Source organism: Lutra lutra, chromosome 4 (assembly GCF_902655055.1).
Source record: "Lutra lutra chromosome 4, mLutLut1.2, whole genome shotgun sequence".
Lineage (NCBI taxonomy): Eukaryota > Metazoa > Chordata > Mammalia > Carnivora > Mustelidae > Lutra > Lutra lutra.
In genome coordinates, this window is record NC_062281.1 from 135,075,957 (window position 1) to 135,097,813 (window position 21,857).

Consider the following 21,857-nt stretch of genomic DNA (forward strand, 5'->3'; position numbering starts at 1 on the left):
TTTGTAGCTGAAGGATTTGTAAGATGAAAGGTCCTTAAACATGAAATGAGATCTATGTAAGCTCATGATTTAAATTGTTGTTTGAAAAATTGTTTGATCTGCCCCCCCAGGGGGAAAAACATAGTGATACAGCCTAGATACCATATGACAGTAGACTGTCTTTTTTTCTTGGTGTCTAGATCACCATGGCAACTGGACAGAAGTTGATGAGAGCGATTCGAGTTTTTGAATTTGGTGGACCCGAAGTGCTGAAACTCCAGTCGGATATGGCAGTACCAATTCCAACAGACCATCAGGTGGAAATAATTCCATAAAAATAGGCAATAATTACACTGAGTGCGAGTCTCCAGCACATCAGGCTCATGTTCAAAAAAAGCAGATTCACAATAATTCATAAACACAGTGGATTAGGACAGTTTATACTGACGCTATAAAGAGAGCATAATTATAACTGTTAGTGAGATACATCCATGAAAAGGGAAAATAACTTGCTCTAAGAACATTTTTGAGGTTGAGGATCATCTATGAAGTGCAATAATTGAATTTTTCTGCATGGAGTCATAAGTAGTTTTGAACAAGTTATTCTATTACAGACTTTCATGAGTTCTATTTTGTGCACAGTAGGAAAATCATTTTCTTCTGCATACATGCCTCCTATATATGATTTAAGAGAATTTAAATGAAGAGTTTAATCATTTCCGGTGACTTTAACAATATACTTTCTCATTAAAAATTATGTATTTTTATGACTGCACCTTCCATGACTCCCAAGTCTCATTTCCTTAATGAACCTTGAAGCATCTGAGAGTTTTTACAGTTTGGCCATAACCTAACTTTAGAGATTCATATCTTACTGCTCCTTTTCAATAGACTGTGCTGTAACAAGCAGCATTGTCTGGCTTCCCCAAGAGCCGCTTTTATTCCTTCTGTCTTTGTACATACTATTCCTTCTACCTGAAACATTCTTTTCTCCCATTCTGAAAGAATATCTACTCTTCTTTTGGGGCCTACCTCGGATACCACTTTCTTTGTAAGGCCTTCTCTTACTCTTACAGCAAAAGATATCATTACAGGGGCGCCTGGGTGGCTCAGTGGGTTAAAAGCCTCTGCCTTCGGCTCAGGTCATGATCTCAGGGTCCTGGGATCGAGCCCCGCATCGGGTTCTCTGCTCAGCAGGGAGCCTGCTTCCTCCTCTCTCTCTCCTCTCTCTCTCTGCCTGCCTCTCTGACTACTTGTGATCTCTCTGTCGGTGAAATAAATAAATAAAATCTTAAAAAAAAAAAAAGATATCATTACATATTAAATAAGGTAAAATTAGCTTCTGTGGTAGATGTAACCTCAAAATCTCAATGGCTCAACATTAGAAAATTATTTTTCATTCACTAAATTACAAAATTCTAAAATATCAGTGGGTAACTCTCAAAGAGTGATTTGTGGACCCAGCCTTCTTCCATCATGGGGCTCTGCCACCTTCAACACCTCTGTCTTCTGGGGTCACGTCTATGAAAGGGTGAAGGCACAGTGTGGATTGCCTAGAACATCTTTATGGGCCAGAAAGTGGCTCTGGTCACTTCTGTTCATATTCTGTTGGCTAAAACTCAATTATAAGGCACCAAGAAATAATATTCTTCCTATGGACCCAGGAGGAGGAGGAATTGGGTTTGAGGAGCACATAAAGGTTTGTGCCGCACATCCTTTCAAGTATTTCCACTACTATTTTCCCAAAATGTTTTTAATATAACACATTAATAAGCCTTTCTGTCTTATCTTTTTTATGTATATGTTGGTTTGCAAAACTGTAACGGGAGCCCATTGAAGGTGAGGATTTCCCATCCATTTTTATGATTCCCATAATCAGTACTGAGTCGTAGCATTAACGCTGAATGAATACCTAAATGTTCTGTGTGAATGAAAATACATTGTCATTACAGGTTCTAATCAAAGTCCATGCATGTGGTATAAACCCAGTGGAAACATACATTCGTTCTGGTACTTACAGTAGAAAACCACTCTTACCTTATACTCCTGGTTCCGATGTGGCTGGCATAGTAGAAGCTGTTGGAGATAATGTATCCACTTTCAAGGTATTACATTTTAAATTATTTCCATTTTAGCTTAATATTTTTCTTAAAATATTTTAACATAGCTTTAAAGTATGTCGTTAGTCTTTAAAAGGCCCCGTTACAGATTAAGGAGAGCATTTGCAGTGATGAGCACCGGGTGTTGTATGGAAGTGTTGAATCACTGTATTGTACACCTGAAACTCGTATTACACTATCTGTTAACTAACTGGAATTTAAATAAAAACTTCAAAAAAAATGAAAGGCCCCATTACACAATTTCTGCCACTTGGGGGACTCCTCTATTCAAAAAAGAGATTGGCTTTTATCTAGAGGTCTTCCTAGTTTCCATTGTTGGGGATAAGCGCTGGGTAAATTCTGTATCTTCACATTCTCACAGAATTCAGCTGTGATCCTTTTGATGTAGGAGAAATATGTAAGGACAGAAAATAGGCAAGGAAATTATACTATTTCCTCTCAATAATACACAAGCCAACATAATGTTTAATTCTTTCTATAAATTTAGTTTCATAAGATAAAGGAAAGGCCAATTCTTTCGAATAATAAGTAAAAGATGAAAAGAATGCCAGGTCAACTATACATTTTTGGAGCTCTGACTCAGATCAAGGTGACTGAGTCAATGAAAATATTATGATCAGGGCTTTTGTTATTTATATGCCAAAAGAAATCTAAATCATGAATAGTATATTCATGTTCCAGCATCTTTCCTCATAATTCCTTGACCTACTCCACTTTGGCAGCACATTTGCCAAAATTGGACCGAGACAGAGAAGATTAACGTGGCCTCTACACAGGAAGGCATTCTGATTCCTGTGGCTGTGCTCCCCTCAGCCCGTGGAGGTCTGGCTTCTGCCCTCATTGCTCCACTGAAACGCTTCTTGCTAATGTCGCTAATGGCCTCTCTATTGCCAGAGTTAATGGGCCCTTTTATGTCATTATCTCTCTTGACTTCTTGGTGACATTTGACACTGTCAGCCACTTAACTTTTTCTTAAAAATTTTTTTTTCCTTTCAGCTTCTATGACATCATTTTCTCCTGTCCTTTTCCCCACTTCCTCCTAGGCATTGTTTTTCAAGCTGCTTTTTCTTGGGATGCTCCTCAAATTTCAGAATTGCCCAGTGTTCTCAATCTCGTTTTACACCTCTGCTTTTGGTATTCTGTGCCTTCTTCAGGATGATCCCATGGTTTCCATGATCACATGTGATATCTTTAGGTTAGAATTTTCCACTAAGCTATGAACCTGTCCTGTCTAATAAGGTAGCCACTAGCCACATGTGAATTAAAATTCATATTAACTTGAAGTAAAATAAAGGAGTCAGTTCCTCAGTCACACCAGCGACATTTCAGATGCGTATAGCCCCTGTTTGTAATGGCTGCCCTACTGGACAGTGCTGATACAGAACGTTTACATCTTCACAGAAAGTTGTGTGGGAGATGTGGGAGACGGGACCCACGCCACCAGCCCTTGGTAACCTCATACACAGTGTGTCTAAAACAGAGCTTACCTTTTGTCGTATCAGATCTGCTCTGCTCTTGTGCGACTGTGTTGGTGACATCGGTGGTTTCACTCCCCGTCACTCAGCTTTCCCTCATTAGGATGGTTAGGACCTATCTTAAATCTTAGCTTCTCAATGAACCTATTTTTGATTCTTTAACTTAGAAGTAATTCCTTTCTTTTCCTGGGACTTAATCTTTTTTTTTTTTTTAAGATTTTATTTATTTATTTGACAGAAATCACAAGTAGGCAGAGAGGCAGGCAGAGAGAGAGAGGGAAGCAGGCTCCCTGCTGAGCAGAGAGCCCGATGTGGGGCTCGATCTCAGGACCCCGAGATCATGACCTGAGTCAAAGGCAGAGGCTTAACCCACTGAGCCACCCAGGCACCCCCTGGGACTTAATCTTTGATGGTTTATTATGTTTTCTTGCATTGTAGTTATTCCTATCCTTTCCTTTTTTTATCTTCCTAGAGTTTAAGATGCTTTTGATTAGGAGAAGTTGTTTTGTTATTAGTATCCATCACAGAACTCAAAGTCCTGCTTTCCATAGTGAATTCTTAGAATGTGTTTGAATTATATTGCAATCTGTGCAACAGCTTTTTAAGCTGTAAAAACAGGATTAATCTTTTCACAGTCATATTTGGCCATTTGCAAGTGGCACTGTAAGCAGTGACACTTGTCTTTGACTGCTGGATGCCTTTTGAATCTTTTCTGTTTCTATCCCACTGCAGAGGACTATTACTTTTTTAGATCTTTTTTTTTTTTTTTTACAGGACAAATTTAAGTACCGTGAAAGTTATTGCCTTAATGTTTTGCTTATTCCAAGGAATATTTACATTTTTTTCAAGAAAGGGGCGTCCGGACAGGTGTTTATAGTAGCCAGTCTGATTTCCCTAGCATGCAGGTCATTTTGGGCAGGCTCTAAGGCTTCCGTTGTGCCTTACCTCACCCTCAGTTATGCATCTCCTTTCCAATAGCAAGGACCCAGCAGAGTTTGCTGAGAGTTTACTGTGTTTCTGATGCTGTAACAAGTGAAGAAGCCTGTCCCGGCTCATCTTGCTGTCAGGATCCAGGCATAGTTTCCTGCCCTTGGTGTATGCATAAAAAATGAGGGAAGGAATGCAGGGGTGAAGAAACCTGGGGGAAGGATTTAGAACAGGTATTTGGTGTGTGGAAGAAACCTTATATCTTATTTATTTCTTCTTCCTAGTATTTCGGGAAAAAAAAAAACAGTTGTATTAACTGCCATTTACTAGCTGCTTATTCTGAGCAAATTATTGAACTTCTTTGTCCCTAGATTTCTTCATTTGTGTAGTGGAATTAACCTAAAGTGGTGATAAGAAAAGTACTTACCTCATAGGCTCTTGAGATGATCAAATTAGACAATACTCATTAGACTCCTAATACAGTGTCTTGCACAGTAAGGTCCCTTGGTAAAGGTTAGTTGTCTTCTCATTATACCATTCTGGAGGTTTTCTTTCCTTTCCTTTTTTACTTTCTCCTATTTTCCTTAAGTTTTCTTCCTGGTTTCTATTAATAAAACATTTAAGAATGTTTGGTATGCTGCAGATATTTTTATGAGACCCTAAGATGGAGAAAACAATACATAAATACTTATTCATTGTTACAAAAGTTGCATTAGAAGGGATTATACCCATTTGACATCATTTTTAGTCCCTACTGCATTTATCAATTTCTTGCTTTCCCCAGAAAGGTGACAGGGTTTTCACTACTAGCACCATCTCAGGGGGCTATGCCGAGTATGCTCTCGCAGCCGATCACACCGTTTACACGCTACCAGGAAAACTGGACTTGAAGCAAGGAGCTGCCATTGGTATTCCCTATTTTACTGCTTATCGAGCCCTGCTCCACAGGTAATGACACACACGGTCGGTCATACAGCCAGTATTGCCTGCCTTCCTACCACGCATCCATGTCTCTCATATTTGGTTACTATTTAGTTACCATTAAGCATTTATGGACTGGAAACTGTGCTAATTTGGGAGATTATTCTAATCACTGGGGATACAAAGAAGAGCAGAACGCTGTCATTATCTTTAAGATGCTGACAGTCTAGTTAGAGAGACAGACATGAGAGTAATAATATTGATGTATAATGTGGAAAGTACGGTGGTGTAGATGTGCATAGGGATTTATGGGATCATAAGGGATGTAACAGTGGTGATAAGATAGGGCTTCCTGCCAAGATGTGAGGCTTGGATTATTTTAAAGTCATGGTTCAAAAATCTTGTTATCCAGCCCTAGAAACTAATTGCTGCAATTTAAAAATACCATGTAGGGCCCTTCCCTAGACCCACTGGTCAGTTTCCACGGCTGGGATCTGAGAATTTATATATATATAGTTTTAAAGATTTGATCTTTAAGTAATCTCTACACCCAACATGGGGTGTGAACTCACAACCCAAAGATCAAGAGTCAAATGCTCCACCAACTGAGCTAGCCAGGCACCCTTCTGAAAATCTGTACTTTAATCAAGGAGTTTTCTTGGGAAAGAATACCTGGTGATGGTGGAGGTGGGGTAGGCAGAGGAAATTCTGGATAATGGGAAAAGCCTGCTGTCAGGGGTGAATATCATGATATTTAAGGAGAGCTATAGCAATTTGATTTTGTTGGATAGAATATTTCAAGGCAAAGAGTGGTCTTGCATTAGGTTGGAATATAGTAATCTTTTAATAAATAATAGCTGTCACATGAAATAGGTAGGTTTCAGATTGTAAAAAGCAAGATGATAGAGCTCACACACTGTTCTGTAAGGGATTGGGGTCATGAAATGTTTTATTCAGGAGAATGATACTGTTATATGAGTATTTTATTAAGATTACCTATGAGCTATGTGAAGGATGGATTCGATGACAGGAATGGAGAAAGAGATTGGAGGGTCTTACACGAGTGTCCTTTAAGCAAAATACTTAAGGGCCAGAGGAAGGGCCATGGTAGAAAAGGTGTAAGGGAAAGGACAGCTATTAGAGGGTAAAATCAGTTGTGTTTGGTGACGGTTTGCTGTGGAGAATGAGAGAGAAGATGAACTTAGAGATACTTCTAGCTCTTTAGGTTGGATAATGTTGAACTATGACAAAGAAAAGAAGGAAAAAGTTTCAGAGGGAAGCTTGGTCCAGTTTTGGAGTTGAAACCAAGATAGGTATTGTGATGGAGAAGATCAGAAACCTGTTGAGTGAAATTATCTGATGCCTGGAGACTAAAGATATCAACATGGGGCTGTCAGCCGGTGGGTGGGAGTTGACAAGATGAAAGCGACTGAAATCCTTCAGGGAGTGAAGAACAGTGGAGTGAGAATAGAAAGTTAGAGAACATCAGCATGTAGGAGTATAGTCAAAGGTAGGGGAAAGAGACCTAAGAGACGAAAGGAAGTGTTTGCCAAGGCCAAGGTTGTCTAGAGGTCATGGTGTCTATAATAAACACCTGTTAAGTTCATGTTCTTTGAAGACAGGAAGACTTGGGTTACAGTACTGTCTTCTACTAGCAGCCATATGACTGTGGTCCAGTTACTTTCCTGTCTCAGCCGTAGTTTACTGGTTTGAAAAACGTGAATACTAATAACACCTCCTTCCTAGGGGTGTGGTGAGAATTCAGTGAGATCATACCTGTTAAGCTCAGTACAGATCCCAGTGCAGAGTAAATATTCCTTCAGTGTTGATAGTGTTAGGGGCAATAGTTGATGTCACTACCAAGAAGGAAAGCTAGCTGTCAAATGCAAGAGTGAGGTGTGTTTGGAAAAAAGAGCAGTTGGGCTTAGCAATTCAGAGGTGATTGGTGACTTGAGTCAGGTCACTTTCAGTAGAGTGGTGAGACAGAAGTTTGAGTGGGCTGAGGAGGGAGGTGGAATTGGGTTCCTCAAATGGAGGTAGTTAGGGAGGAGGAAGTAGAAGAGTACTTGGGAATTTGTGGGGATAAAAGTATAGACGGGAGTTGAATATGTCTATAGCTGAGGAAAGATCTAGCCGAGGGAGCAATGGAAGGTTTGGAAGAGAGGGTGGAGTGGCAGGTGGTGGGATGGAAAGACGTAGAACACATGGAGAGATTGGCTTCAGACATCAAAAGGACAGCTCTTCTGCTAAACCGAGAAGCGGTAAAGATGGTATAACTATGGAAAAGTTTGTGGGTAGGAAGAGGTGGAGTGTTGAAGGAACTCATAAGAGATTGCCTCACTTTTCATCATGAAATAGGAGGCAAAGTGATCTTTTGACAATCAGGATGGAAGTGACACCAAAATGCATGATCACGTGATTTTATTTTTTTAAATATAGTACATCACCATTTGGATAGGTTATCAAGGAAGTTAGATTTTAACATTAATCCAGGGCTGGAGTATCCGTGGCATAATGCAGTAGCGTGAAGGAGGTGAGAGCACGGGAGATGAAGAGAGAGGAGTTGGGTTGAACTACCATGAGGTCCTGGCTGGCTAATGCAGGAAACAGGACCAGGAGGAACTAGTGGGCAGAAATTGAGCAATCAGGAGACAGCAATCTCTGGGAAGTTGAAGAAAAGATGTTGAAAGAATATAGGCTTACAGAATTAGGAGATTACTATCGTAGCACTAGTTGTTAGAGTCTGATATATTTCTTCAATAGAGTGGTTGAGGGCGGTTACCAGGTTCTACCTTGGGAGAGAATTCAGGAATTGTGATTTAAGGTTTTCTTCCCAGAGAATGTTGAAATCTGTTAGATTAGGGCTGATTTTGGGGTGGAAGAGAAAGCCTACATGCCAGGTGCTAATCTTCAGTGACTGGGAGGGAGCATGGAACAGCAGCATGGAAGGCCAGGCCAAAGCTCATGCCCCTGCTGTGAGCCCCTGGGGGAGATGACTATATTTGTCAGGATTCTCCAGAGGAGCAGAACAACAGAACATGTACGTACAGATTACATACCTATATACAGAGAGAGAGAGAGAGATTGATTTGTGGAGGCTTGGTGAATTTAAAGTCTGATAGGGTAAAGTGGCAGGCTGGAGACTCAGGAAAGAGCTGCCGTTCAAGTTCAAAGGCAATCTACCAGCAGAAGCCCTTCCTGCTCCAGAAGTCAGTTTTTGTTATCTTAAGGCCTTCAACCGATTGGATGAGGCCCTACAGAGACATTCAGAATCATGTTTAACCAAATTCTGGCCCCAGGCCCAGCCAAGTTGACACATAAAATTAACCATCACAATGACTCTGTGCAAGGGTAGAAGGATTCTAGCAGTGGGATTTGGGAGAGGGTTAGCTTGCGTTTTCACCACCCTCCCCAGGTCCGATGGTTTAGGAGGATGTACTCTCAGTGTTTGAGGGCTTGTTTGTAAGATTCTTAAAGGAGCCGTTATTGGGAAAAGTATTTCATATCCCACAGTATGGTATTGGTAATCCTACTCCCTTACATTTATATTTTACTTTTTAAAATGTCAAAGTGTTTTGGTAATAGTTATCTTAGTTTATCATTTCAGACTCACTGCCCTCGGTCCCCTTATTTCTAAACAAGAGAACTGTAAGAAGTTTCATTTACTGCTCATAATTGCCGTTTGTCAGCTGTTGGTACACAGCCTTGAGCATGACTCGGGGTCATTGTGTTCTTAGTCCCAGACTGAATAGAATGTCTGTCCAGTGTGGCCACCCCCTATTTTTCTAGGAAGTAAGAGATTCTCCCTGAGAATCAGATCTGGATCACAGAACAGCTGCTGGATTGGGACATTAGCACTTGTCCATCCAGAGTAATAAAGCATCCCCTAACTGTCTTGCTGCGTGGGCCTTATTTTTTCGGTATAATGAACCGGAAGTGGAAAGAGTATGTCATTTCACTGAAGGATCTAGACATTTTTTGGTGTGACAGGATTGATCATATTTCTTACTGTTGTACCACTGCAGATTCAGCATTGCTCTCTGAAACCTGGGCTTAGAGGCTGTGCGACCTGACCTGATGTTCTAAGGCATGGAGAAGAAAAAATGGTTTCTTAAATCATCTAACTTCTGTATTTCCTTGGGCATTACCCTGGGTCACAGTATCAAGACTGTGCTTATCATAATCCTCTTTTGAGACACTTTCTGTGGGAATGAATGAGAGACTCCAGGTCCTCTAGGTTTAGCTCTTTCACTTCATGTACCTCCAAAGACTGTAGCTTCCCAGAGGGAAGGTAGCACCCGATGTGCTACCAGCATCCAGCACTGTGCCTGGAACATAATAGGTTCCCATTAAATGTTTGTTGAATGAACAAATGAATTTCATGTTTTCCTTTGTCTGTGACTGAAGAACCCTCATCTGATACTGTGAAGATTGGAGAATATTTTGGGCTGTAGAACAGAATGACTTTCTTGTTTGGGGAAGTGTTAGCTGAACTGAGGGTAGAATTTCCTTAAGAATGACAAACACCTGAGCTTCATTATCTTCAAAGTGAGGTGATGAACCCTTGTCTTGTTTTGCAGTGCCCGTGTGAAAGCTGGAGAAAGTGTTCTGGTTCATGGGGCTAGTGGAGGAGTAAGTATTTGTTTATTTTTAAGTTTATGTTTAAAGGAGCTTATGTGTGTAGGTTTCCCATTATATTTTTTTTCAGTCATTTTTAAAAGCCAAGTTAATAAATATAGTCAGTATTTGTAGTCAATAAAGAGATTCCTCTCTGTAGTAAAGCTTCTTAAAATGCTGTCTTCTGGGGCGCCTGGGTGGCTCAGTGGGTTAAGCCGCTGCCTTCGGCTCAGGTCATGATCTCAGGGTCCTGGGATCGAGGCCCGCATCGGGCTCTCTGCTCAGCGGGGAGCCTGCTTCCCTCTCTCTCTGCCTGCCTCTCTGTCTACTTGTGATCTCTCTCTGTCAAATAAAAAAAAAAAATGCTGTCTTCTGAAGGTGATTCCTTGTCATTAGTTTAGCATTTCTCGGTTAAAACATTCAACAGATCACCCCATTAAAAAATGTCTGTGTTAGGTTTTCCACCAGTGTCGGGTGCGGACCAAAATAAACTAGCTTTGTTTTTGCCTTCAAGTAGCATATGTTATAAGAGTATTTATTTAGAATTTTAAATAGTTGTTTAAAGTTAATATTAATTCCATATTCCCTTAGATAAGGAAACTAAGGCTCATTAAAGCTTTACCTATGTTGCCCCAGACAGCACGGCAAAGCCACACGGTGAATTCTCAGACCCTTCTATCTCCCTTCCACTGGTCGCCTGCTGTGCTTTGATGACATTCATGGAATGCATGCTGTACAGCTGTGTCCTTAACACCACAACCCATGGCTTAAAATGCTAATGTGGGTGGGGGAGGGGACCGAGAACTTTAAAATAAGCTCTTTAGTGAAATAACCCAACACAGGGCTGTCAGAAGCTTCTTCAAGAAACCAGCTGTCAATCTGCCTCTGAGGAGCTTAGAGGAAAAGTTAGAGCTCTGAGGTTGGAATTTAACAAGAAATCCACATGACCTCTATCCTGCATGTAGAGGCTTTGGAAATTTTGGAGATGAGATTTCACTTTTTTTTTTAAAATACAGGGCCTGGGGTTGGATGGCTCACCTTGAGGAAGCTGGTTAACCCTTTCAGAGCATCGTGTATTCCTCAGAGTAGTTGAAAGGAGTAGCCTGTTAAATGACACATTGTTCCGGGAATAATGAATGGCATCCTGAAAATGTGAAATTGCCTCTAAAGGTGGGCAGGTAGTACAGAGCATTCAGCCTATTGTGTTTCTGTTACTTTAAATAGATGAAGCACAAGGTTCCACACTTAGCCTCCTGTCTACCTCAGATCCGTTCTGAAGGATTTCATAGATCAGAGTATTTACTAAAAAGACTAAGATTGTCTTTTGGGGACTTGAGAAAATATGACAGATATACCTTGTCAAAAATTCCCATTGTTTAGCTTCACCGAAGAGGCTATTTTTGGGTTAAATTAAATTTAACCCAAAATAACTAAAGGATCTGTCATACTTGCATTTATTTAAATTGCTTTGGCTTTTAGAGAAGTAACCTGGTGCTCTATATAAAAGGGAGAGGTTTCATAGGAAGAGGAGAGAAGAATTTAAAGAAAATCTTTTTATTCCCTTTACCCTCATGTAAAAAGCCCAGTCACTTCACCATGGTTTAAAAAAAAAAAAAATTTTTTTTTTTAAGGCAAAATCCACACTGTTCTCTGAGCTGGCTGAGTTTGTTAAATCCTTGGCTAGCAGGGATAGGCTGGCGGCCTGGTGTGAGAAGCACTTCTGATCCTCCCTGCCCTACCAGAGGGAAATAGTACTGGGTTTTGTCTTGCTTCTGTTTGTACTATCTGTCCTCATTTAATTCAAATTCCTCTGGGATTATGTTGTGTATTTAAAATGGTGTGGCATTGATGAACACAGCTGTTATCCAGATACGTTGGTAGGGAGTGCCCTATTTTAGTGTCAGCAAAGTAAATAGAAGAAAAATAGTTGACACATAATGGTACATAATCTGTTGAAGTACTGTTGCTGGTATAATTGTTGACAAGAAGAGCATAAACAGTACCTTCAGAACAGCTCTTAAATGCCTCTTTAGAGCAGAAGGAGACATATTTACATTAAATCTTTAGTTCAGATATAGTTTTATTAGAGGCCTGTGTTTTTTTTTTTTTTTAATTTAAAGTAGCAAAAATTAATAGTGCTAACTCCATACTATATTGTATTTCATGGAATTGGATGTCTCTCTGACTCATGAGACCATGAGTCCCAGGCGTTTGTTTGTTTGTTTGTTTTGGTTAAATCAAACAGATCCCTGCCAAAACCCAACTGAGTTCAGACTCGACACTCCCATATGCCACATAATCTTTACAGTCTATTTCAGGCCTGGGAGTCTGTGATTCTGTTACAGTTTTAATCAGTTTCTGTCATCATTTTTCATCTTAATTCTTTTCTGTCATGCCCAATCTGTAATGGTTTTACCTTCCTCTGAATCACTGGTTATCACTGAGGGGCGGTTTGGCATCATCCCATCTCCCCCTTGAACATTTGGGGCAGTGTCTGGGGACATTTTTGGTTGTCACTGGGTGGAGGGGCTGTGGTGTCTAGTGGATAGAAACCAGACATGCTGCTAAACATCCTTCAAAGCATAGGCTAGCCCCTGCAACACAGAATTGTCCAGCCCCAAATGTCAGTAGTGCTAGGTTTGAGAAGCCCTGCTGTAAATGTGTGTGACACTTATCTGTACCATTCATGTGGCCTGTAACCAAACATAGGTTTCCTAGTCCTGCAATTAAAAAAAAAAAAAAAAAACTGCTTTTGTCTATATTCCTTATATGCTTTTATTTCTCCTTTATCCTAAGCACATTTATATAGTGATCTAGTGATTTCATGCAGTCCATGGCTTTAAATACCATCTATAAGTGATGAATCTCAAATTTAAATTTCCAACTCTGGATGCTCCCAAGTCCACATGCATATTCAGCTAATTATTGCATATCCTCAGTTAAGTGAGCAAATACAGCTCAGCATTTGCAAAGTGAATGCATGCTCCTCTGGCCACATCTTGCACTGCCTCCCATGTGCCCTACCCTCAAGCCACGTTGACCCTCTTTCTGTCCAGGCTCATTCCCATGTCACCAGATGAGCCAGGACCATTCTGCCTACAACATTCTCCACCAGGCTTTCCAGATCTTTACACGGCTTGTCCCTCACTTGACTCAGGTCTCATCTCTTCAGAGTTGCCTTTCTTGGTGACCTCACTAGTCTCTCTGCCTATCCCAATAGGCTAGGTTTTTTTTCACAGCACTTTTTTGTAGCTAAATTTATTTTATTCATTAATTTGTGTGTTTGTTATTTTCCCCCTTTCTCAGAACGTAAGTTTCTTGCATGAAGTAGTGTGTGTAGCATATAGTAAACAATAAATGGTCATCATATGGATGAATGAATTAATTTGCTCGTATACCTAGCTATTCTACTTAAATGATGTCACATTTGTCATTTAGCATTTTATAATGTACCGTTAAAGTATGAAGTCAGTGAGCAAGTTTTGAATGTCTTCAAACCCCTTACCTTTTGCACAAAGTCGGTGCTGAGTAAGCATTTTGATACAGTGGTTAAAAACTCAAGCTCTGCAGACTGAATTGGTCCAGCTCTGTGATTTGGCCATGTTCCCATCTCTGTGACCTGGTCAGGTTACTTATATTTCATGAGCTTTAGTTTTCTCATCTGTGGAATATGGACAATAATAATATCTAGCTCCCAGGCTTATTGTGAGGATAAAATAAAGCAATGGGTAAGGATAAAATAAAGCATTGTGTGGTACCTGACACATTATAAATACTCAGTAAAAGTTAGTTATTGTTCTTCTTTCTTCATACCTTATCATAAACTCGGAATTCTTTAAGGATAGGGGAGGACCTAGAAGAACCTTAAGTTTATTACATATATTTGATAAATATTTGTAGGGATGCCAAGAATCCAAAACTAGCTGTTTATATTTTGTTTTTCAGGTTGGACTAGCAGCATGCCAAATTGCCAGAGCTTACGGCTTAAAGGTTTTGGGCACAGCTGGTACTGAGGAAGGACAAAATATTGTTTTGCAAAATGGAGCCCATGAAGTGTTCAATCACAGAGAACCTAATTATATTGATAAAATTAAGGTAAAATAATTCTACAGTTTTATAAAGGTAGATTTTATTTCTTGGGAGACTTACCTTTTTTTGTGAGCTCTTTTCTAAATAGCCACTCTTAAAGTTGTTTGCTGTTTTTTTAATGCCTATGTGTGTTTCACAGTTTTAGTAAACTAAAAAGCAGAGATGTCTAATTTTCAAACCTTTACTCTCATCTGTCTTGTTTATGTTTATCAAATAAAACCTACCCTTTCCAGAGTCTTATAGCTATCAAAATTGGTACTCTTTAATGCAGTCACATTTTAAGTAAAGTCACAGCTTTGTATTTGGAGCCTTGAGGTGTTCTTTTCTTTTTTTAGATTTTTTTTATTTTGTTTTGTTTTAATCATTTAAATTCAATTACCATATAGTGTATTATTGGTTTCAGAGGTACAAGTCTGTGATTCATCAGTCTTATATAACACCCAGTGCTCAGTACACACGTGCCCTCCTTAATGTCCATCCTCTACCCCTCACCCTCCAGCAACCCTCAGTTTGTTTCCTATGTTTAGGAGTCTCTTCTGGTTTGTCTCCCTCTCTGGTTTCGTCTTGTTTCATTTTTTTCCTTTCTTCTGCTATGATCCTGTGTTTTGTTTCTTAAATTCTACATATGAGTGAGATCATATGATCATTGCCTTTTTCTGACTGACTTATTTCGCTGAGCATAATATCCTCTAGCTCCATCCACATTGTTGCAAATAGCAAGATTGCATTTTTGATGGCTGAGTAATATTCTGTATTGTAGATATATACCACATCTTCTTTATCCACTCATCTGTAAATGTATTTATTTATTTATTTTAGAGAGAGAGTGAGTGTGGCAGAGGGAGGCAGAGGGAAGGAGCAGAGGGAGAGGGACAGAGATACTCAAGCAGACTCTCTGCTGAGCGTGGAGCTGGGGATGCGGCTCTATCTCATAACTCTGAGATCATGACCTAAGCTGAAACCCAAGAGTCAGACTGCACCACCCAGGTGCTCCCCCCCTTTTTTTTTTATATTTGTAGATACTGTGAAATGATCAGTACAATAAGTTCATTAACATCCAACACCATACATAGTTACAAAAGTTTTTTTCTTCTAAGAACTTTTAAGATCTACTCTTTGCAACTTTTAGATCTGTGATACAGTCTTATTAACTATAGTCACCAGGCTATACTTTACATCCCCATGACTTTTTTTTTTTTTTTTTTTAAGCTGGAAGTTTCTACCTTTTGACCATATTCACCATTTCACCCACTTCCAATCCCCTGCCTCTGGCAACCACGAGATTTTCCCAACCTAATTTCTGTTGGTATAATTTTTCAATGGAAGGTGAGGTACCTAGAGATTACAAACTGGCTCTGTGTAGCCTAGGGAAAAAAGTTGATTTTTTAATTGGATGCCAAGGAGGAATGAATAATCATTTCCCTCATCCAGAACAGGGAGTTAGGCTTTAGTTAGTCGTTGCATATAGTCCATTATTAGAGCAGAACTCAAGCAGATTCTGAAGTTCTCTGTTTGCACTGTAGTAGCAATTTACTAAACACTGATTACTTTGCTAAACCTCAAATTACTTGCTTATGTTGAGACTTAAAATTTTCCAGGTACTGATTACTGTGTAACCTCAGCCATTACAAATGGAGGAAAATACAAGGGAGAGTGTATTTATTAGCACTAAATCATCTTGCCAAAAAACTGAGTAAAGCTACTCCTTTGTGTATGTCTAAGAAACCTAGAATTAATTGAGTATTCACTCCTGATACCATCATCCAAGAGTATTTACAAAGATGAAAAATGGCCAGTTATTTTAAGAATATGTTTTTGTTTTGCAGACATATAACTTTAAGACCCTGAAGTCTTATGGCTTCATACTCTTCTACTAGGTCCTTCTGCTTAAGTCTCTCTCATTCTCCAGATCACTCCCTTACCCTTTTACCACACCCTTCACCCCCTCTACCACCAACACTTCTTGAAAAAGCAGTGAGTACTTACTCTTTTTACTTCCTTACCTCCCATCACCTTCCACTGCATTTTGCTTGTCAGAGGTCACTGGTGAGCTCCTAATTAACCATCTGCGGCTTTTGACCTGGCCTCATCCTGTGTGATTTTTTGGGCAGCAGCTGACCCTGACCACATCTCCTGGAAGCTGGTTCTCTTCTTACTTCCCTGTCTTCATTTGCAGTCCCCTTCCTCCTCATAATACTTAAATGTTGCTGTTCCTTAGCTTTTCCCCTTGGTCTCGTGTCTTCCATGGTGCGAGACCTTCCCCTGATCAGTCTCCTCTGTACCCATGGCTTTGTTTGTGCCCACATCCTGCGGATTTCCAGCACTGTTTCTGGGCTGCATTCCCTTCCTTCATGCCATCAGCCTGCTGGATGTGGCCACTGGTCTCCTCATCTGAGACAGACCCACATTTCATTTTTTATTCCTATCTTTTTTTTTTTTAAGATTTTATTTATTTGACAGAGAGATACCACAAGTAGGCAGAGAGGCAGGCAGAGAGAGAGAGAGAGAGAGGAGGAAGCAGGCTCCCTGCCGAGCAGAGAGCCTGATGCAGGACTCGATCCCAGAACCCTGAGATCGTGACCTGAGCTGAAGGCAGAGGCTTAACCCACTGAGCCACCCAGGCGCCTCTATTCCTATCTTTTAATCACCGTTCTCCTTCCTACCTGTCAGGTCGGTCACCTCCGTCTGTCAGTTTCCACTCTGACATGCCTTTCAAATATGTCTCCCTCTTCCTTCTCGTCTCTGCTGTGACTTAGTTTAGTCCTCATCTTTGTCTGTTATTTTTAAGTGACCTAGTAGCCCCTTCTGTCTTCACAGTTTCCTGAATTATTTGGTTCTCCTTTAAAAAAAAAAGAAAAAGAAAAAAATCTCCAGAAATAACTAAAATGGAAGCTCCATGAGGGTAGGAATTTTTGTCTTTCTTGTCCCCTGCTGCACCTTCAGTGTCTAAAACAGTGTCTGGCACAAAAATTAATTAATGAACACCTGCCCCCCCAAAGTCTACACCCTTTAACATGGCATTTGATGCATGTTCCCAGCCCATAGCAGTTGACAGTCGCCTCTCTACCTCTTCCTCTCCCCCCACCCGCCTTCCGAAACACATGCCCCAACTCCACTGGGATACTTTCTAATCCTGACTTGGACTCTTAGGCCCTAGCTCTTCTGTTTTCTCTTTATTCTGCCTCAGGTGTAGTATCTGCTGGCTCCTCTTCCTTCCTTTTTGCTTAAGGAACTCCTGTTCATTCCTCAGGGCCTAGGACCTCATCTCTGTGGAACTTCCTCTGATCGTTACAGGTGACCAGACTTACAGCTTTCTTTTTCTCTATAACCTATCGTTTATTTCCATTGTCGCAGCACTTAGCTCATCCCATCACGGCCTTGACTGCAGTATGTTTCCATCTCTCTTCCGAGCTTTGTTTTGAGTTCTCTCTGTCCATCTTTGAATCCCCAGTACTTAACAATGCCTGGCACTGGTCTTCTTTTTTTTGTTGTTTAATAAAATAAGTATAAGGTATATATGTATAACTTATTTAAGAGAAGAGCCAGTTTTGGATGTTGCAAACCAACATCTCTGAAAACCCAAAAGAAAAGGAGTAGTATGGCAGGCTGATTATAAATCACTTGGGACAAAACTAAATGCATACAAAGAAAATACTGCAACACCAGATAGCCAATGATTTCCTTCTTCTGTCTTTTGTTTTTTAACAAAAGTGGAAGCCTTTTTGGGATTTGATATTTGTTGTTTGCTTCTCTGTGAAAATACGTTTTGAGGGGCACCTGGGTGGCTCAATGGGTTAAGCCTCTGCCCTCAGCTCAGGTTGTGATCTCAGGGTCCTAGGATCAAGTCCTGCATCTGGGCTCTCTGCTCAGCAGGGGGCCTGCTTCCCTCTCTCTCTGTCTCTCTCTCTGCCTACTTGTGATCTCTCTCTGTCAAATAAATAAATAAAATCTTTAAAAAAAATACGTTTTGAAAACAGAAAATTTTCAACTGAGGAGAAGTATTTTATAGTTAAGTTGAGTCAAAGCACTTGCAATTTATTTAGTATAAATCTTTATCACTTTAGATGTTGTGACTGGTCCCTTGGAATTACATCAACACTATATAATTAGATCATTTAAAAATTAGTGTTATTCGTCTTAAAAATGTAGCATTTTATGTCTTTTGAAACATATTTCTGTAATATATGTGACTGTGATAACTTTTACAGGTTTTTTTACTTGTTCTCTCTTATCTTACTCTGCATTCTTATTTATTACATAGAAATCTGTTGGTGAAAAAGGAATTGATGTGATCATTGAAATGTTAGCTAATGTAAATCTTAGTAATGATTTGAATCTTCTGTCATATGGAGGACGAGTAATAGTAAGTATTTTGTTTTTTTTACCACTTTGAGGCTTTACCATAATTCAGTACTATTTTTCAGTGACCCTTAACTATAGACAAGTTGTTTTAATTACTAGGTTGTTGGCAGCAGAGGTCCTATTGAAATAAACCCACGGGACACCATGGCAAAGGAATCTAGTATAATTGGAGTTGCTCTGTATTCATCAACTAAGGTAGGAAAAGAAGTGACTCTGATTTTGATAACTTAAACATTGATACAGTTTGCCTACTCAAGCAGACTGACAGTTCCAGTAGATGTTGAACTTAGTTATCTGACTGGGTGGGTATGTTAAGGATTAGTCACTACAAGATAACTGGGGTGGGGGTGGGGGGAGATGTAATTTATTTTCCAAGGCAAGACACTTTTGAGAGAGAAAGGAGATACTGTTAGTAATTACTTCAGGACAATAGGGTTTTTGTAAGCTGACACTGCCTCAGGCAAATTGTACTTATGGTTAGTCTGTAGAAAACTTTTTCTGTAGTTCTGGACAAATGACAAAAGCCACATATTTGTAAGGAACTGTTTATGTTCTGACTCTTAGAATCTGAAAATTTTTAATCCTTCTGAAAATTAAGTCATGTGTTCTTCTACAAAAAGACCTTTTTCTTTCATGTAGGAGGAGTTTAGGCAATTTGCAGCAGCCCTTCAAGCTGGAATGGAAATTGGTTGGTTGAAACCTGTAATAGGTTCTCAGTATTCGCTGGAGAAGGTGGCCCAGGCTCACAAAAATATCATCCATAACAGTGGAACTAGTGGGAAAATGATTCTTCTCTTAGAATGACTAATTCTTTCATGTCTTCCTAATGTAGTTAGAGGGTTCCTGCCCCAGTTTTACTCACACTACCTTTGCTCTAATCAGCATTTGTTGGATTCAGTGAGTTTCTCATGTTAAAAAACAAGATTTATCTTTAGAGATGCGGTCATTGGAGTACAATTTATTTTACAGCTCACAATATTCTTTACGCCTCCCGCCTGCCTTGAATCAAGAAGTCATTATAGTAGGAAGTAGAGTGTCAGTAGTCATTTGGCATTGGGTACATTACAGAAATGCCTGGTACTTGGTCATTAATTCCACACCTTTGACAAAAGCAAGTTAATTCAAAATGAGGCTGTGTGGTTTCCAAGCCTACTTGTTCTTATGAAGGTTCTTTAGTATCTGGTTAGCTCAGAACTGTATCATACTCTGAAGATTTTCTGGACTAAATAAGACCCCTTTTCTAAACTTCTCTCATCTGGATCTGCAAGTCTTTTGCAAGGGCAAGATAATGTCTAGAGAAATTTGTTTTTTAACAAATAGTTTTCCAGTATTTCCCCAAATATTAGCACATCCACTGTGTTGATGGTTGATTGCTCATTATCCATATATTCTGGGAAGAGGACAGCCTTACTTTTGGTGTAGTAAGATAGGTAGGTACGTAGTCTCCTGACAGATACTTCTTGATTGATTTGATTTTCAAACTAGATTTAGAATTATCTGTGTAATGGGAGTCATATGTTTTTGTTTAAATTAATAAACAAGTCTGACACATGAAGAGTGATCTGCTTTTGTCTTCATTACATGGTGACCTGCAGTAAATTCTGTAGAAAAAATAAAACCTGTGTTTATCTATTTGGTCTTGATATAGTACTTGTCTTACATCTCTTTTACATAATTCCTATTGGTTAATTTCTAACAGTGTTCTGTGCTGGAAGTCCTTATCGAAACTAAAAAAGGAATGATTTCTTAGAAATCTTGACATCAATGTCATGTGCAAGGAAATGAAGTTTGTTAATTTTGTTCTTTTCTCCATATGCGCGTAGCCTCCTGTATGCGTACAAACACACACGCACATACACACACATATATGTATAAAGAGATTTATGGAATTTTCTCATAGTTATGGGGGCTGATAAGCCTAAATCCATAGGGTGGGCTAGCAGGATTTCTAATTTGCAGTATTCTTTCTCTGGGAAACCTCAGGTTTCATTCTGAAGGCTTTCAACCCAATGAGTGAAGCCCACCTGCGTTATTGAGCATAATCTACCTAAAATCACCTGGTGACTCTTTGTAAACCCCTAAACGAAACATGGCAATATTATGTTGATACATAAAACCAATCATCACAAGAAGGTGACACAGAGACACAGATGAGGGGCACTTAGTGTAGGTTGGGATTTCTAATTACATGTTTAATATTTTTGATGTATTTGTTAGCTGCCTTCATCCAGAGTAGCTTTGGCCCTGGAAGTACAAAATAACATGCAAGCTTCTGAAGACAGAAAAAGGTGGTGGGGGGGGGGGGGTGGTAACATTTTATAATGTCCTTAGCTTAGCTTTCCTGAGGCAAGGGGCTATGTGTGCCAAGGGGCTTCCATAATTCACAGTGTAAAGAACCTTTTTTCTGTGCAGGATAACATTCAAGAATAACCAAACCTGTCGAGTCACTTTGACCTGGCTCTGCCTGCCTCCTCACCTACATCTCGCAGACGGGAAAACACGTCAGCTCAAACCTTCATTATTTTTCCCACACTGCCATTTTTTAGCATAGTGATTTTTTTAAAAAAATACATCATTTGAAAATTGTCATAGGATGATTTTACTAATCCATAGGAAAATATGAGCTATTTAGGAAGAGCGCATATTTGGGGAATTTCCCACATCCAAGAAAAGAGCCCAAAAATGTTAGGAATTTTAAAAAAGGATCTGGATTCACTGTGGTCTAGAGTCAGGCTGCCGGGTATTGGTGGGACAGCCCATGTATTCTCTTTAATGGTGAGTCTAAATCTCAAAGCCACTGTGGGATACAAATGCTTGTCAAACATGTTAAACATGTCAGAGGTTGGCAGTCCCTGGTTATCCTTTCCCAGCTTCATGCAAAAATACCCACAAAGATTGTGACAGTACTACAAGCTAAAGAGGAAATCCTGTGCCAAAATCCAGTGGGGATTTGTATTAACTCCAGTGCCCATCATTTGATTCATTGATCAGATTAGCTGGAGAAAAGTTAAGAAGAAGCCCCAACTCAGTCACTAACTCAGGGCACAGAAGCTACACCATCTAGAAAATCAAGTCCCTGTTGCTAGCAGTGCTAGCCAGAATTGAATACTGTCCACCCGTGCAGTATTCCTCAGCCCCTTTCTTTCACCTGCATGATGGAAACTACAGATTTCCATTTTTGGTACAACTGCAGATTCAGGAGTGAGGGGCACTTTGCACCCCTGGATATACAGTCACCACAAAGAAGTCTTAAAAATGGATGGAAGGTGGAGGATCCCTAAATTGTAGCAAATGCTGAGAGTGCATAACACTTGTTCAAATAATATTTGGCTGTGGCAGTTAGCTTAGTGATTAAGCCTGTGAACAG

At 39.8% G+C, this 21,857-nt stretch overlaps 1 protein-coding gene across 2 annotated transcripts in view; it reads left to right on the forward strand.

The window, feature by feature from the left end:
• CRYZ (crystallin zeta) overlaps positions 1 to 21,857 on the forward strand; it is a 32,963-nt gene that overhangs the window by 4,107 nt on the left and 6,999 nt on the right. Inside the window, exons 2-9 of one of the 2 annotated variants that reach the window (XM_047726181.1) lie at positions 180 to 296; positions 1,932 to 2,084; positions 5,286 to 5,449; positions 10,003 to 10,054; positions 13,985 to 14,134; positions 18,390 to 18,491; positions 18,590 to 18,685; positions 19,130 to 21,047. In XM_047726181.1, coding sequence (XP_047582137.1) covers positions 186 to 296; positions 1,932 to 2,084; positions 5,286 to 5,449; positions 10,003 to 10,054; positions 13,985 to 14,134; positions 18,390 to 18,491; positions 18,590 to 18,685; positions 19,130 to 19,294 — 993 coding nt within the window. In that variant the 5' untranslated portion in view covers positions 180 to 185 and the 3' untranslated portion in view covers positions 19,295 to 21,047. Of the gene's footprint in view, positions 1 to 179; positions 297 to 1,931; positions 2,085 to 5,285; positions 5,450 to 10,002; positions 10,055 to 13,984; positions 14,135 to 18,389; positions 18,492 to 18,589; positions 18,686 to 19,129; positions 21,048 to 21,857 lie in introns of those variants that run through there. The other variant, XM_047726180.1, reaches the window with a different exon arrangement.